The 16,102-nt window shown below is 52.3% G+C and overlaps 3 protein-coding genes and 2 non-coding genes across 5 annotated transcripts; 1 reads left to right on the top strand and 4 right to left on the bottom strand.

The window, feature by feature from the left end:
• Positions 1 to 2,726: 2,726 nt before the first annotated feature.
• Positions 2,727 to 4,289, bottom strand: CC1G_09391 (hypothetical protein; the record flags this gene model as incomplete). Its single annotated transcript, XM_001831981.1, has 2 exons — positions 2,727 to 4,075; positions 4,133 to 4,289. 2 exons carry the CDS (start codon positions 4,287 to 4,289, stop codon positions 2,727 to 2,729), a joined length of 1,506 nt encoding a protein of 501 aa, XP_001832033.1.
• A 166-nt stretch (positions 4,290 to 4,455) lies between these two features.
• On the top strand, positions 4,456 to 6,014 carry CC1G_09392 (hypothetical protein; the record flags this gene model as incomplete). Its single annotated transcript, XM_001831982.2, has 3 exons — positions 4,456 to 5,025; positions 5,078 to 5,359; positions 5,418 to 6,014. 3 exons carry the CDS (start codon positions 4,456 to 4,458, stop codon positions 6,012 to 6,014), a joined length of 1,449 nt encoding a protein of 482 aa, XP_001832034.2.
• A 419-nt stretch (positions 6,015 to 6,433) lies between these two features.
• Positions 6,434 to 6,506, bottom strand: CC1G_20175. The gene has a single exon. It is a non-coding gene; the product is annotated as a tRNA-Thr (tRNA).
• Positions 6,507 to 6,720: 214 nt separating this feature from the next.
• On the bottom strand, positions 6,721 to 6,793 carry CC1G_20176. Its single transcript has one exon. It is a non-coding gene; the product is annotated as a tRNA-Thr (tRNA).
• Positions 6,794 to 14,763: 7,970 nt separating this feature from the next.
• CC1G_09395 (hypothetical protein) lies at positions 14,764 to 16,033 on the bottom strand (the record flags this gene model as incomplete). Its single annotated transcript, XM_001831985.2, has 4 exons — positions 14,764 to 15,291; positions 15,350 to 15,523; positions 15,576 to 15,775; positions 15,841 to 16,033. The coding sequence occupies 4 exons, from the start codon at positions 16,031 to 16,033 to the stop codon at positions 14,764 to 14,766; spliced, it is 1,095 nt and encodes a 364-aa protein (XP_001832037.2).
• Positions 16,034 to 16,102: the final 69 nt, after the last annotated feature.

Here is a 16,102-nt window from a genome sequence, read left to right on the forward strand (position 1 = left end):
AGTGGAAGCCTCTTGACTAGGGCACGATCTCCAAGCTAGATCTCTCACTCCCTCGTTCATGAATCTATAAATGAAAGTAACACACATTGTTTGTGATGTATTTAAACCAATCTCAGTTTCGTATGTACGATTTAATTAAACAACAGCAAAACGAGGTAGATATTACCGACCCTGCTTCGTCGACGAAGTCACCTTTTGTGCAGGTTCCTGAAGGCGTTGGGGGCAGCCGTTGAGTTGCACGTTGTTATAAGTCACCCATACCGGTGGGACTAACCATATCCTACCGGTAGGACGAACACGTGGCATTGTTAGGATTTCATAAGTATCATTGCATTGATAGTACATCAGTACATGACATACATTATGTATAGACACTAGGTACAATTGGGGGACAATGTCTGACACGACCGTTCATTATAGGTCATGGCCACCGATAGATGGCGGTTCAGTGTCGCCCCAGACCCAGACGAACAATGATGACCACCCTGCGATGTCTGGAAGGAATACATGGCCGGTGAGGGGGTACATCTCAGTGTCTACCCAGACAGGGAGGTACTACTTGTAGCTGAGCAAGAGGGCAGGTACGTCCTTCGATACCTGCATCTTGGGTGGAGGGTCGCACCACATATCCTGTTTGAGGCAGCTCACGGTACCTAACGACCACGAGAATGGTCACTCACCCGCCACGACTGCCAAGCTGGGGTAGGTTGAGGCCAACCAATGTCCGGGAGGACATTGATCGCCTCAAGTCGGCCGCTCGAGAGTCTGCGGGGACTTTGCTGCGAGTGGTCCCGCCCTAATCCAGTATATGGTCAGACGCTCCACTGAATGTTTGTTGCTATCAATGGTCCCCGAGGACCATGCACAACTCGTTGAAGGCGACTTGGGGTCGTGGACGACAACACCCGTGCGACTCACCAGGTGGTCGAGCGTCTGTACAGACGCTCCAGTGAGGGTTCCGGCTTGGGCAGAGGGTCCTTGGTGACAACGCGTGTCCTGTTTGAGGCATCGAACGGTACCCGACAACCACGCTGGGGTAAGTTGAGGCCAACCAATGTCCAAGAGGACATTGATCGCCTCAAGTCGCTCGCTCGAGGGTCTCCAGGGACTTTGCTGCGAGTAGTCACGCCCAATCGAGTATCTGGTCAGACGCTCCACTGAAGGTTTGTTGCGATCAATGGTCCCTGTGGACAATGTATGCCAATGCGACTCACCACGAGTGAGGGTTTCGGCTTGGGTGGAGGGTCTGTGTGGACAATACGGACCTGGTTGTAACCGGCTCAAGGTACCAGACGACCACGAGGAAGGCCATTCACTAAAGGTAAGCAGTCCCCCACGACTGCGACGGTGGGTAAATTGAGCCGGCCAATGTCTACAGGGACATAGCACGGCTCGAACCGCGCGGCTAGGGTCCCGGTGGACAACGCAAGACGTGTTCCAATGGGACTCACCAGGTAGTCGGGCGTCTGTACAGACGCTCGAGTGAGGGTTTCATCTTGGAGGGAGAGTCCCTGGGGACAATACATACCCTGTTTCAAATATCGCGCAGTACCCGACGACCACGAGAATGGCCACTCACCAGGTCAGCACTCGCCCACGACTACCAAGTGGGGGTAGGTTGAGGCAAACCAATGTCTGCAACGACAATGCGCGCATTGAATCGCGCGCTCGAGGGTCTGCGGGGACTCTGGTCGGAATGATCACCTCAATCGAGCATCTGTACATACCCTCCACGGTACGTCTCGTCTTCACTCGAGAGTGCTTGTGGACAATTCCCACGCTTGCTGGGTGTCACAACCCCGGTCGAGCGTCTATTTAGACGCTCGACCTAGCGTTTCAGGTCGGTTCGAGGGTCCCTTGAAACAATGCCAGGGTCATGGGCGACGACGAGAATGCCACTCACCAGGTAGTCGAGCCTCTGGATAGACGCTCGAGTGACCGTTTACCCTTGGGTGGAGGGTCCCCTTAGACAATACAAACGCGGTTGTAACCAACGCACAGTACCAGACGACCGCAGGAATGATTACTCACCAAGTCTGTACTCCCCCACAACTGCGAAGCCGGGGTGAGTAGGGGCAAACCAATGTCTATGGGGACAATGGTGGCTTCGAATCCCACAGTAGAGGGTTCGCACGGACTCTGGTCCGAGTGATAACCCCCAGTCTAGCATCTGTGCAGACCCTCCAGTGAAGGCTTCGCGCTCTTGGGAGTCCCTACAGACTTCTATGTAGATGCTCGAATGAACACTGCAGGTTATATAGACGGTCCCCGTGGACAACGCAAAACATTTTTAAGGCGACACAGGGTCATCGAGGACAACAAGAATGTCACTCACCATAGACGCTCGACTGGGGTGGTCGCTACGTTCCCTGGAACCGCGTGTACAGATGACATTGGTGTAGTCGTTCGTGAACATGTCTGGCCTTCACCGCGCGTTGGATTGTACCCAGGGACCATCGATCCAAGCTGAACAAAACAACTAAGTCATATATGTATGTATATAAGTAAATTCAATTCAATTCAATTCAACTCAATTCAATTCAACTCGACTGAACTCAACTCAACTCATTTCGCTTTTGAATTCTCTAAGTATCAGGAAGCGGCATTCATTCCATTCGATGACCAATACCATTCCAATAGGGTGCATACAATTTTTAAAAACAGAAAAGACGATACATGCATACGAAAATATACAGAGGGAGCTACGTTGGCCGCACAAAGAATGATTACTCCGAGTCAGAGCCTACACGATTCTTCTTACGATCGCGGCGAGAAGGGCCAGCGTTAGAGGAGTCGACGGAAGAAGACCTGGATCGCTTTTTGGACTTTTTTACCTCCTTCTCCTTCCCCTTCTCTCGCTTCTTCTCCCTCTGCTTCTCCTTCTCCTTCTCCCTCTCCCGCTTCTTCTCCTTGTCCCGCTTCTTCTCCCTGTCCCTCTCCTTCTCCCTGTCCCTCTCCTTCTCCTTACTGCGCCTCTTCTCACTGTCCCTGTCCTTCTCCCTGTCCCTGTCCTTCTCCCTGTCCCTGTCCTTCTCCCTGTCCCTGTCCTTCTCCTTACTGCGCCTCTTCTCCTCCTTCTCCTTCTCCTTGTCCCTCTCCTTGTCTCGCTTCCTCTCCTTCTCGCGGCTCCTACCACCCTCGCCTTCATCATCGTCGTCCTCGCTCTCGTACTTCACGGTCCTTTTCCTCTTCTTCTTATCGCAGAATGCCGACAATGACTCTTGCACCTTCCTCCACTCCTTCTCCTCTGTTCCGCCGTCCACATCGTACTCGATCGAAAGAACGAGACCCAAAAGCTCCTTCTGGACCTTCCTGGCCTGAGGAACAGGTTGGATAGCAGGGAGGACGAGAGGGCGCTCGGCCTGGCCTCGAATCGTGCCCCAGAGGCGGCTGATCTTCTCGAATACGCGACCGTGGCTATCTTGAGGCCTTCCAAATATGTCGAACTCGAACAACTCGTCGAGATCAACACCAAGCCCTCGCACGATGCTGCAAAGCCACGTGCGTTGTCGAGGGTCGATCGGGGGGCCGTAGGGCTCGCTTTCGATGGTGGGCGAACAGAGGGTGGGGAATGTCTTCCACAGAAAGAAGTTGAGCAGGACGTCTTCGAGAAGACATCCGCAGTGGAGGAGCCGAGCGTCGGTGTCCGGGTGACGGGGGTAGAACTCAAGGAGCTCGTCGAGGGTGAGGTTGTTGGCACGTACGGGTCCTTTGGTGGGATACTCGACCGATCCTTCGGCTAGGGTGACGTTAGGCGACATCTGAATAGGCATCTTTGCCTGGAGAAGCGCAGGAGCAGCCACTTGCTCGATTTTCCGAGTGTAAACGCCGGTCACCCGACCTCGCACATCCTCGTCGTTCCTTTCGGACTGGTGGTCGAAGACGGTGTGGTAATGGCACCGGGTGAGATGGCGGCTTTTCTTTTCACCTCCGAGGATGAACACCTGGAGGATGACGATCCTGGCCATGGTGGCAAATCGGCGCTGTAAGAGCTGGTGAACGCGAATCCCTCTTCGAATAAACGTCGGTATGATTATTTCATTCATCGCGTTCCACAAGACGATGTCGGCGATGGCTAAGAGTGTAATGCCAAGTCAGAGATGAGAACTTATCGAGGAAAGTTATTACTCACGAATGAGGTTTCGGTACTTAGATTCTCGCTCCTCGCGAATCTCCTCCTTGGACCTAGCCGACGCCCGCGGCCTCTTGGCACCCGAGTCAGCAGGTCTGTCCCCATTGACGATCTTCTGGAGTCCCTCAACCGTCGTCCCGGCGGGAAGGAGAGCCATCTCACTTCCCTCGTCCCCCGCCCCCACCTTCTCCTCACCTAACGAACTACGCGATCAGGGACTCTTCAACTACAATAACTCAATCCTTGTATCCCACGAGCTACTCGACGAATACACAAGTGCTTACACAGGATCCGAAACACCTTTCTCCGCGTGGGTCTTGCATATGTCGCATCGATATGGGAGGACCGGGCAGGTGTTCATGGGCGAAGACCTCTTTCGCTCTGTGTGGTTCGCCTACGTGGCCCTTCAGGACTTTGGGCAAGACATGGTGTGTTCGAAGTGTGGGGACTATCCCGAGACCGTCATCTGGGACGGAATCACTCTGGCGTTTGGTCGTAAGCACATACGAGACACTCTGCGACCACCAACAGCCTTCTCGGAATCGGCGCTGACACGACGGAACGTCAAGTACCACCCACGACAGCAATTGATTGAAGATGCCAATTTGCGAAAACAGATGCGATTGGTGTTGGACCCACCCGCGCTCGACAGCATCAACCTCGACGGGGATAGTGTTCCCACCTCTGCTCCATGTTCCCCTTCCAAGGGCGGGGGTGACATTTCGCGGGACCTATTCCTTGTCTCAGAGCACCTGGAGCGGATCGAGAGTGTTCTCCACGGTTTGGAGGAACTGTGCCCCGCTTTGCGGTGCTTGTTCGAGAGTCAGTACGGACCGTCCGTCTACGCTGCTCGCATTAAGGCCGGGTCTGTGTATAAAAAATTCTTTCTTCAAGTAGGCTTTCATATATCGTTCCTTATATGTCTTGACTTACCGCCGCTGTCAGGTTGCTGCTGAAGAATCGGTTCTGCAGTTGGTTACCAATACATCCCTCCAACATCTCAAATCCTTCATTGAAAATCCGACGAGGTCAAGAATTACGGAGGTCTTGTCGATACCGGGGGTCTACAAACTCTTGGAGGTGCACGAGGATATTGACAAGTTGATGCCCATATTGGAGTGGATCCAGGCTCGCGCAGCGCAGGTTCTGACGGAGCTAAAGGTTGAGCGCCCGCTCCCCGCCATTCAGGAAGGCTTTGATAACCGTCCTCCTGACGACTGGAAGAAGGTAGGTGTCAATGTGTCTGTGATTGAACAAACATACTAATTTCTCTTTCGCGTTGCAGACTGGCTGCTTGTACAATATGCCACAGATCCGCCATCGCCCTCAGTATCCTAGGTTGAGGAACGATCAGCAGAAAGACAAATCCTCGAAGCGTGGGGATCAGTGTGGCAAGTACTACAGTCAGTACGGGGAGCAGAGACTCACAGGTGGAATCATGGTGGCTTGGTGCACCCATAGTATCTGCTACGGGTTTCACTGTATTGCGGAGACCGAGGGAAGGGACGACGTGTTCTCGGCAATGATAACTAGGTGGCCTGTCGCCCCAAAGCGGGTCGTGTACGACTTCGCGTGCTCACTGGGTCCCTACTGCATGCTGCGGGAGCCCGAATTCTTTCAGAATACCTTCTTCGCCATTGACCATTTTCACAGCTCGGGCCATACCAAATGTTCCCCCGCCGCCTTCCTTTCTGAATACGCGAACGTCGATCCTCGATTGGTTGGAATCAATTCAAGTGCAGCGGAGTGCGGCAACAGTTCCCTCAAACGGATTCGTAAATCGGTCAGCTACATGTCGCAGCAGAGGGCGATAATTTATACAAGAGTATTTCTTTCTGTTTGGAACAGGATTCGAAAGCGTAGAGCGGCGGGTATTCGGTAGATGACTATGGGACTTCGCCAAATAATTGCAATGTAATTGACAGTTGCTTGGAACCGTATACTCTAGTGATCATGCTCCGTGAAGCCCGAGAACGCAAAGCTTTCACTGGAGGGTCTGCACAGATGCTAGACTGGGGGTTATCACTCGGACCAGAGTCCGTGCGAACCCTCTACTGTGGGATTCGAAGCCACCATTGTCCCCATAGACATTGGTTTGCCCCTACTCACCCCGGCTTCGCAGTTGTGGGGGAGTACAGACTTGGTGAGTAATCATTCCTGCGGTCGTCTGGTACTGTGCGTTGGTTACAACCGCGTTTGTATTGTCTAAGGGGACCCTCCACCCAAGGGTAAACGGTCACTCGAGCGTCTATCCAGAGGCTCGACTTGTGAAAAATCACGTAGTGATGTTTGGAAAGAAAACGACCAGACCCGGGATTGAACCGAGGACCGTCCCAACACTAGGTGGATGCTCTAACCACTGAGCTATCCGGTCTAGTTCAACGTAGTGTGATACAGGTATTGAGCATATGCAAGAGATTGCATGTGAGCTCGGCGTATGCTAGAGATAGCATGTGAGCCGTATACCTGGTAGAGATAGCAATCGGATTACTGATCTCAACACACCCCCTTAAGCCGATTGCTTTCAATCCAACGACACAGTTGTTGCTACCATGTGAAAAATCACGTAGTGATCTTTGGAAAGAAAACGACCAGACCCGGGATTGAACCGAGGACCGTCCCAACACTAGGTGGATGCTCTAACCACTGAGCTATCCGGTCTAGTTCAACGTAGTGTGATACAGGTATTGAGCATATGCAAGAGATTGCATGTGAGCTCGGCGTATGCTAGAGATAGCATGTGAGCCGTATACCTGGTAGAGATAGCAATCGGATTACTGATCTCAACACGACTACCTGGTGAGTGGCATTCTCGTCGTCGCCCATGACCCTGGCATTGTTTCAAGGGACCCTCGAACCGACCTGAAACGCTAGGTCGAGCGTCTAAATAGACGCTCGACCGGGGTTGTGACACCCAGCAAGCGTGGGAATTGTCCACAAGCACTCTCGAGTGAAGACGAGACGTACCGTGGAGGGTATGTACAGATGCTCGATTGAGGTGATCATTCCGACCAGAGTCCCCGCAGACCCTCGAGCGCGCGATTCAATGCGCGCATTGTCGTTGCAGACATTGGTTTGCCTCAACCTACCCCCACTTGGTAGTCGTGGGCGAGTGCTGACCTGGTGAGTGGCCATTCTCGTGGTCGTCGGGTACTGCGCGATATTTGAAACAGGGTATGTATTGTCCCCAGGGACTCTCCCTCCAAGATGAAACCCTCACTCGAGCGTCTGTACAGACGCCCGACTACCTGGTGAGTCCCATTGGAACACGTCTTGCGTTGTCCACCGGGACCCTAGCCGCGCGGTTCGAGCCGTGCTATGTCCCTGTAGACATTGGCCGGCTCAATTTACCCACCGTCGCAGTCGTGGGGGACTGCTTACCTTTAGTGAATGGCCTTCCTCGTGGTCGTCTGGTACCTTGAGCCGGTTACAACCAGGTCCGTATTGTCCACACAGACCCTCCACCCAAGCCGAAACCCTCACTCGTGGTGAGTCGCATTGGCATACATTGTCCACAGGGACCATTGATCGCAACAAACCTTCAGTGGAGCGTCTGACCAGATACTCGATTGGGGCGTGACTACTCGCAGCAAAGTCCCTGGAGACCCTCGAGCGAGCGACTTGAGGCGATCAATGTCCTCTTGGACATTGGTTGGCCTCAACCTACCCCAGCTTGGCAGTCGTGGGGGAGTGCTAACCAGGTGAGTGACCATTCTCGTGGTTGTCGGGTACCGTTCGATGCCTCAAACAGGACACGCGTTGTCACCAAGGACCCTCTGCCCAAGCCGGAACCCTCACTGGAGGGTCTATACAGACGCTCCAGTGAGGGTATGTCCGCTCGAGCGTGTATATGGATTCGCATGGTGATTGATCCCCTCACTCGAAGGTGTGTACAGACGCTCTGGGGAACGTCTCGACCACAGTCGAGAGTGCCTATGGACAATGGTCAATCTTTGTGCGGAGGGACCATCCCAGGCTATGTCTCGACTGAGCGGTTCCACTTAGGTAGAGGGTCTGTGGGGACAACGAGAGACGTGTCGAAGGCGACGCAGAGTGCTATGCGACCATATGAAAGGTCCTTCACCGGGTAAGCACAGGTAAAGCTGATGCTTTGAAGGTCTATGAGTACATTGCTCGTGTTACATTGGGAATGATCAGACGCCAGACGACTTCAGTAGAGAGTCGATGGGGACCGAACTATGGTAGACGAACGCGGGATGCGGTATGTACAAACCACCAGAATGGCTACTCACCAGGAATGGACTTCCAGTGATGAGCGTGGGGCAGCGTTTTGTTGAAGCCAATGGTCCCTAGAGACACCTCAAGAATGGTCTATGTGGCCAATGCTATGGACTACGGTCCCGAGGATAGACCGTATCATAGGCAATTACGATTGAGAAGCCCCAGGGATGTACTGTACGAAGGCACGATGTCTGCCAGGACTCTGGAATTCACGCGAGTCCCGTCTAGACCCTGAATGTTAACCCTATGACTAGGGATACATATATAGAAAGATGGTATCTAAGGCACGGTTATGATAGCATTACCTGGCCTTAAGATCATGTCACGTGGTATTATACCTACGGGTAGGCCATGGTTAGTCCCACCGGTATGGGTGACTTATAACAACATACAGCTCAACGGGTATCCGAGGCGTTGGGTAACGGACCGAGTAACTGGGCCAGTAGCCCTTGTCATCGACCTCGTAACTGGATAAGACCGGACGTATCGGTGTGCCTCGGGACGAGTTCAACGACGCTTTGTTTCAACTACGAGCGGGATTGCCTTCCGTTGGTCTCGAGAGCCTTCTATGCCTTCGAAAAAAATGATAAAACGCTTCACTCGAGACCCATGAGTACGTTCCAGCATCACCCTGCTTCCCTTGCCGTTAGTCCGCGTGTTAATAACCAATCTAGTATGTCAGTTACAAAGTGTCTACTTTTCCAACTCGCTATTCCTGCCATCCCAGAAGTGCGTCTGAGATCGTGTACTCGGCAGTCTCCCCAAGCTCCATCGACACCAACACCAACAAAGGCCAACGACAAGCTATCGAAATTGACAAACATCAGATCGGAGAAGCAAGGAAGAAGAACGAACGAATATAGGGACAAACACAAGGGACCCAGAGTGGCACAAGGACGATGGTAGCACGGCGATGACCACACGAGGAAAATGGTAGCACGTCCTCCACCCGCCCACCACAATACTTCCCGCATCAGAACCACTCAAGGCAGACGCTCGTGAACGTCTCCAAGGGTTCAGAGAGAACCACCGGGTCCAGCCGTGCACTGCCAACAAAATAGAGAGCCAAGGGCGAAGGAAACAACGGAAGCCACACCCGCGAATAGGAGAAACAGATCAAAGGAAGAGAAGCGAAAATGAGTAAGGAAACGGCGGGGAAGCCATCAGGCGCGGGGGAATAAGTGAGCGGTGGATAGGCAAAGATCGGAAGACGCATCGAGCGGGTCTGTCCCATTGTTCGCGCTCGAATCGACGACTCGAGAGAGCCAGACGGCCCTCACTCCTCCACCACCACTCCACAGAACGCCACATTCAAAACCCAAAATGGAAAGAAACGAACTCACCATTAGCCAGCCTGGCCCCATCACAGCTGAAACAAATAGCCGAAACTGGGTAGATGGTGGGGAGAGATGAGGATCGAAGGGGCAGAGGGAGAGAAAGAAAGGCGGGAGAAATTTCCAGGTGCAACCTATTCATCCGCTTGTCGGGCAGTCTTCAACCTACCCTACAAAGAGTGAAGGATATAACCCCCGGCTGTATGCCTTGCCAGTACTCCCTCACTAACCCCACGCACACGGAAGGGCGACGCACCTGCGGACATCTCTCGGTTCTTTTACTTACTCAAAAAACCAGGTTCTGGAAGCGTTTTCGTCCGGATCGAGAAGGGTAGAGTTAAAGCTTCGAGAGTACAACAGTCGAAATGAGATGAGAAAGAGAAAAAGGCGGAGCACGCGTGCGTTCAATCGAAGTCGTCGGAAGAAGGAAGAGGTCAAGAACGCCGCCGACGGCGCGCGGGTTCGCAATTGTTTGGCTTTATTAGGGACCGAATAAGCCTGCTTCGTGGTGTTAGGTTCGAAGGGTGTTGCGTTTAGGGCGTTGGGTTTGGGCAGTGGCACAGCGGAGATTGAACAATGTCCTATGGTCGCACAGTCATCGGAAATGCCGTCGCCTGAGAGTCTTTGCCCGAAATTCCTTTTCGATTTAACGCAATGGAAAAGGGGTAGCAAATGAAAGATGAAAGCCTTTCCTTCGTCGGCAAATGGCGCTTTTGGTATTTGCTATCCGTTTGCTCACGCCTTCCCGCATTGGGAAACTCTTGTATAATCTGGGGTAAAGACCATCAGGCGACGCCATTTGTAATGCCTTTGCACGGTTGGGACATTAGCTCACCTCCGCTGTGTGGGGACCGTCGGTGGAAAATTTGACTGTTTGAGTGTGTTAGATTCAGAAGCTCACAGCTTGGGCGTCGTCCCACAATTATCCGATGTTCAACACATGCGGGGTGGGGTGGAGCTTTCGGTTTCTCTTTCATCGACCTTCGACGCCGCCATCCATCGACCATCCAGTCTCAGTCAGACCACCCAGCCACACAATCGGTAAACGCAGGCTATAATGTCCAACACTCGCTCGTTCTCCCCCTGCGCTCTGGAAGCCGACGTCTCCCGCCTCCGCCGACCTGAAGGCAATCCTTGACGGAAATTTGAAACCAGCTTATCCCCGACCTCTGCATGGACGTCTCGACAGCGCTAGATTCGACTTTACATCCCCCAGGCCGAGGTCCTCTCTCACAACGGGCCATCCCCCTCCGAGCCTCGAGAGACGACTGCATCGGCTTTGACGACCACCGCCCACTGCTAGCCGCTCCAACGTCGGATTGGGCGGGAAATAGCCAACGGCGATTGAGAAGTCTGAAGCGTTGGAGTCGACTTTGTATCCCCCGCGCCGAGACCCTGCCTCACGCCCACTGATTCCTCCTCGAGAGTCGAGTGCAATGCTTTCGCCTTGCACGACCACCGCCCAGCTTCCTGTCTTGGACCGATGACTTGATAGTGATATGAGAGCGACCGGGGGGAGTGATATGGGAGGGACTGGCAGAGATCCGAGAAACGACTGGGAACGATTTGTAACTAGGCGCCGTTCGAGAAAGGGGTTGGTCAGAATGGATCAGAGAATCACGGTTCGCGAAACTTTTCCTACCCCGATGATGGCATCCTAAGACCCCATAGGATCCCCTGCTGTGTTTTGTGCCTATCACCACGCCGAGCCCACTCTTTCATGCCAAGGTCATTACCCTCCAACCCCTCGAGTCGATACTGCATCGTCTTCCACATCCCTCGACGAACTTCGTATCCTTGTAACGAAACGCGACTCTCGACCTTCTAGAAACGCTGACCCCGACTCAATTCAACTCCACTCGACTTCATATCCTCCGCGTGTGCGCTGATTCCCTCGCTACCATCCACGAAACCTCGCTGCCAACCGTGCACCCGAGCCCGAATGTGCCCTATCCCGAGATGTCGCCTAGGCCCAGATGTCACCTAGCCCCGGCATGTCCTCTATCCGAGAGAGCCATGAGGGATCCCACACCGCCTTCCGGACATACCGCCTATTCGAGCGTAGGCGAGACAGACGTACTTCGAGCGATCCAACGAGGCGTGCCTGTGAGAGCTTCATTAAGAGATTCATCGAGACTTGATCCGGGGATTCACGAACTGGAAAAATCGCTGTGCCCACCTCAAATGTCCGCCGGTCGATAGATCCTCTTCTAAGCGACACCGGCAGCCTCCATTCGCAGCAATCACCCCCTTCCTACCCGCCTGAATATTTACACTGCAACGAGCGACTTGGAGGTGCTTGGTCAGAGGTTGAGTGAGACGTGATTGGAAAGGTTTCTTGGTCCCTTTACGGACGATACGGATGATGTCACTTTCTAGACGGCTATACTGACATCTACCCATCGATTGGCCCAGCGCGATACTTGTCACCTACAGAGTACTACTCTCACCCATCCACTATGTTGGCCTTTTTCAGCGTATATCTGGGGAGGACTACCGGACCGAAAGCCCTTCAGAGCGATTACGCCAGCGTTTCTCAGCGATTATACTGCCTGTGTCACCACCTGTTGAGTATCCTATGAGATGAGTCTCCTGTGAACCGAGTGTCCTGTGAGACGAGGGGACTGCTCGATTGTAAATGAGAGGAAGTAAGATTGAGAAACATCGAGGATTGAGAGATATCTCGCTCACCCGACTCGTGGACTTCGTTGACCGACGGATTTCGGTTCAGTATCCCCCCATGGCGTGTTACTATCTCCTAGCCTTGCACGCTTTCGGGATATGCACGACGACCCTCGACTTGCTCAATAGAACCCTCAAATTCCGGCTCCTACCTCGCGTGGCGGAGATCGGTGGTGTAAGAGTCTTGGTTTGACGAGGGAGGAATAAAGATGAAAGAACGCATGAGGCTGACTGAACAAAAGGATGAGTGAAAATCATAATACGAGTACGAACGAGAGAATGAGAATGAGTGGGATATTTTCATCTGAATCGTCCCCTCCAGCACCCCATGTCCCTTCCCACGCAGTCTTATGCGTCTGTCCACTGCATGCGACTAAGGGAACTAGTTTGGGGTGTTCGTTGATTGCAGGTAGACGAGTGGCTTACCTTTTGGAACTTGAAGAGTATGTGATAGACGGCCGGGGTGCCTAGGTTTGGCGTCTTGGTTTATCCATATCTATCGATTCGGGACTGCGCCTGTATCGTCAATAAACTTCATTTTTTCACTCAATACGTGACATACAGAATACTTGTCGCCTCGAGTTTATCCTGGATGTGAACCTGCATATCGAAGCCTATAGGGGCTTGGTACTGTCATTCTCACCTGTATACCTCCGCCCTTTCTGAATCAATTATGTTTGAAAGGACGCGATGAGATTATTGTAATCTTTTCAGCAATGGGCTCGGCTTTGCTCTTGGATAGGGGTTCGGTCGATTCAGACAGTCGCGATCACAATTGATGGAACGTGGGACTCAGAGAGGCTTCCTGCCAATGAACGTCGGCGGCTTCGCCTTGTCTTCAAACCACCACTATCTCACTTTCCGAGTTCCATCAATTCACTTGCTTTCGAAACACATCTCGCATCGTCTCCCATGGACAACGAATTTTCCACACTCCAGGTCGAGGAATTCTTCGACTTGTATCTCCCAGGCTGCCACCAGGAAACCCTCGATGCGGTTGTGGGAGAACTGAAGGCACAAAAAGTGCTTGTTCTTCGCGGGGGACGGCTGGACCAACAACGACCAGCATCGACCGCGACGCAGAAACCACCTTCCTCTTACGTCTTCAAGACTTTTCGAAGTCTCTTCCGTTCTGGTTCAACCAATCCCACCGGATTATGAAATCGTTCCGGACCGCTGGTAATGCCGTTCGCAGAGCTCTCGGCAAGCTCAAAGGTCCCACGCATGGCGTCACCAGACAGCATTCAGCTGTCAAGTGAAGGAGGGAATTGTGATGTGAACTGGAAAGGTCAATGAGTCAAGCGAGAGCGACAGCCCACAGACAAGGCAGATATCAGGGGACATATCTACTCTATGTTGAATTAGCATGTAGCTGCACGTTCAACCTTTCAATCATCCTGAATAACCGACGACCGTAAACTCCAGGGCGTCGCGGATCAGCGGGTTCCAAAGGACAGCATGAAACGAGTGAAGGCATCAATTTTGAAGTACGAGAAGGAAGCCGAGTACTTAGGAGAACGCCGCAATGGCGCTTCATACTACAGTGGTTAGTTCAGCATGTACCGCCTACATACCTGATTGTCAATATCTCTTAGGTTCAAATGCGCGCATCGAGGGGAACATGAGAAACGTTGAAATCCAGTTACTTTATCAACTGCATTGCCAGGGGTGCAACCGCATCGCTGCCGCAGCCTTTAAGGCCAGTTGTAGCCAAGGATCCGAAGCGTGTGGCGAACCAGTGAGCTTCGACCACCGTTCCGAGTATCTCAGGTGTTTTCAAGAGGAATTGGTAAGCTGTTACTTTATGAAATAAGGCCTTCACTGACATCAAATTGACAGTCTATGGCCTTTTGTTCCTACCTGTTCATTATGGGATTACTTGAACACGACCAAGATGCGCACCTGTGGCCGCCGCACGGACTGCTTGGTAGGATAACAATGCTGCTAGAGGAGGACGACTTATCGGAGGAGAGCCTTTTTGAAGGCCGGGTGTACTGCGAATTGGACAAACCGTCTTTCGATAGTTCGCTGGAACCAACTTGGTTTGCGTTGATTCGCAGTGCCGAACCCACGTGGGAGCATCGCATGCGGGGATGGGGTTCGCTGGTGGACAGCCAGTCAGATTTGCCTTCAACAACCGCAGAATTGCGATTCATCCGCCGGTTGTTAAAGGATCGAATACGATGGGTACAGGATGAGCTCGCTTATGATGAGAGGATGGAGATTGGGTTTCGAGATCGAATAAAGATCTCGAAAGCCATAGTTAAGCGGTGGAGTGAGGACTGGAAGGCAATTTCATTCTGATATGTACAAGAGTTACAGTAACATAACTATCTACAAGACACCGGAGGTTTATAGAACTTGAGAAGATTTTCAAAAGTAATGTTTTTTGGGGCCTTCTGGAAGGGACTTTGCAATAGCATCACTCTGCGGAAGAAATGGGCGATACAAATGCGTGAACCATTGACGGGGCACGCCGTGCTCAAAAACGGCAGTGAGCAAAGCTATGACGGTACCGGGATCATATCGGCATCGGATACCGAGTCCAGGGACTTCGAACCGACCATCATCGTAGTCACCGGAGGTGTAGAGCATGTCGAAAGCATCAGTAGGGCTGAGGGAGTCGCGATGGAGATCTGTTTGTCGATTGGTGATGACAGAGAAGGCGGTGAATGGAGACGACCAATGATTGAGAACTTGCTTCAATAAGTCGTAATCCCTCACTTCGATATACCCCGAGTTAAGCCTTGAAAGGACTTCAACACCCGCCTCGAAAAGCGCAGGGTGAATAACCGCCAAAATGGCGCCTAGAACCGCAAGCGATTCTGAGATCATTTCCAAAAAGGAGAGCCCACCGCCTTTGGGATTCTTGAAGTTGGCTGAAGGAGCCCACGGTCCATCCTACGACAATGTGAGACGTAGTTAGTTTCACAATGGTACTCGAAATCTAGAAACGTACGGGGTGTCCAGCCATCGGCCAAGTGGAGGCGTATGTTACAACTCCACTACGAATATCGGTGGTTGAAGGGCTGAACTTCCCGGGGTTAACTCGGAAATTACCATCAGGCTTCTGAGTCAAAGGGGGGACTTGGGGGACGTTTGAAAGCCAGGTAATGGCTTCACGGATAATGGCCTATGGCTTGGTTAACAACATTTCAAAGAAAGTAGTTCGGATTTCGATAGACCTGTCTCTCTTTACATATCACGGATGGCAAGTAACACATGACTACTCGACCCGAGAGATCAATGACAAGGAACGGCTCGTCTCGGAGAACAGAGTTAGGTGGACCATTGGAATCAACAAAGGGTGGACAAAGAGTTTCAAGGGTCGATCTTTTCTTGTGGCGATTCTCCATATATGTGTTGGTGGTCCATTTGAGCTGCACTGGACGTCAGTGTATGGTCAGAAAATAGATTGGGGATGTCGATAAGTAACGAAACGATACGCACAAGGGTTGTCCAACGCCTTGCAGAGACACGCTGCTATAAGGCGAGCCTCGGATTGCAGTTGTAGCGATAAGCCTGGCGGAGGTTGACTTGGTGACAGCTGGGGATGGAGTTTTTCACGAACAAGCTGTTGCGTGTAACTGGCAAGAATCATGAGTTTTTTGATCGCCGGGGGGAGGGTGTCGCTGGGGTCCATTTGAAAGGATTTGGTGTGTTTGGTGGTCGCGAGAGGCTTTAAAAGGATCGTAGTGTATTATGTAATCTG

The sequence above is a fragment of the Coprinopsis cinerea genome, assembly GCF_000182895.1.
Source record: "Coprinopsis cinerea okayama7#130 chromosome 9 map unlocalized cont3.9, whole genome shotgun sequence".
In the NCBI taxonomy this organism is placed as follows: Eukaryota; Fungi; Basidiomycota; class Agaricomycetes; order Agaricales; family Psathyrellaceae; genus Coprinopsis; species Coprinopsis cinerea.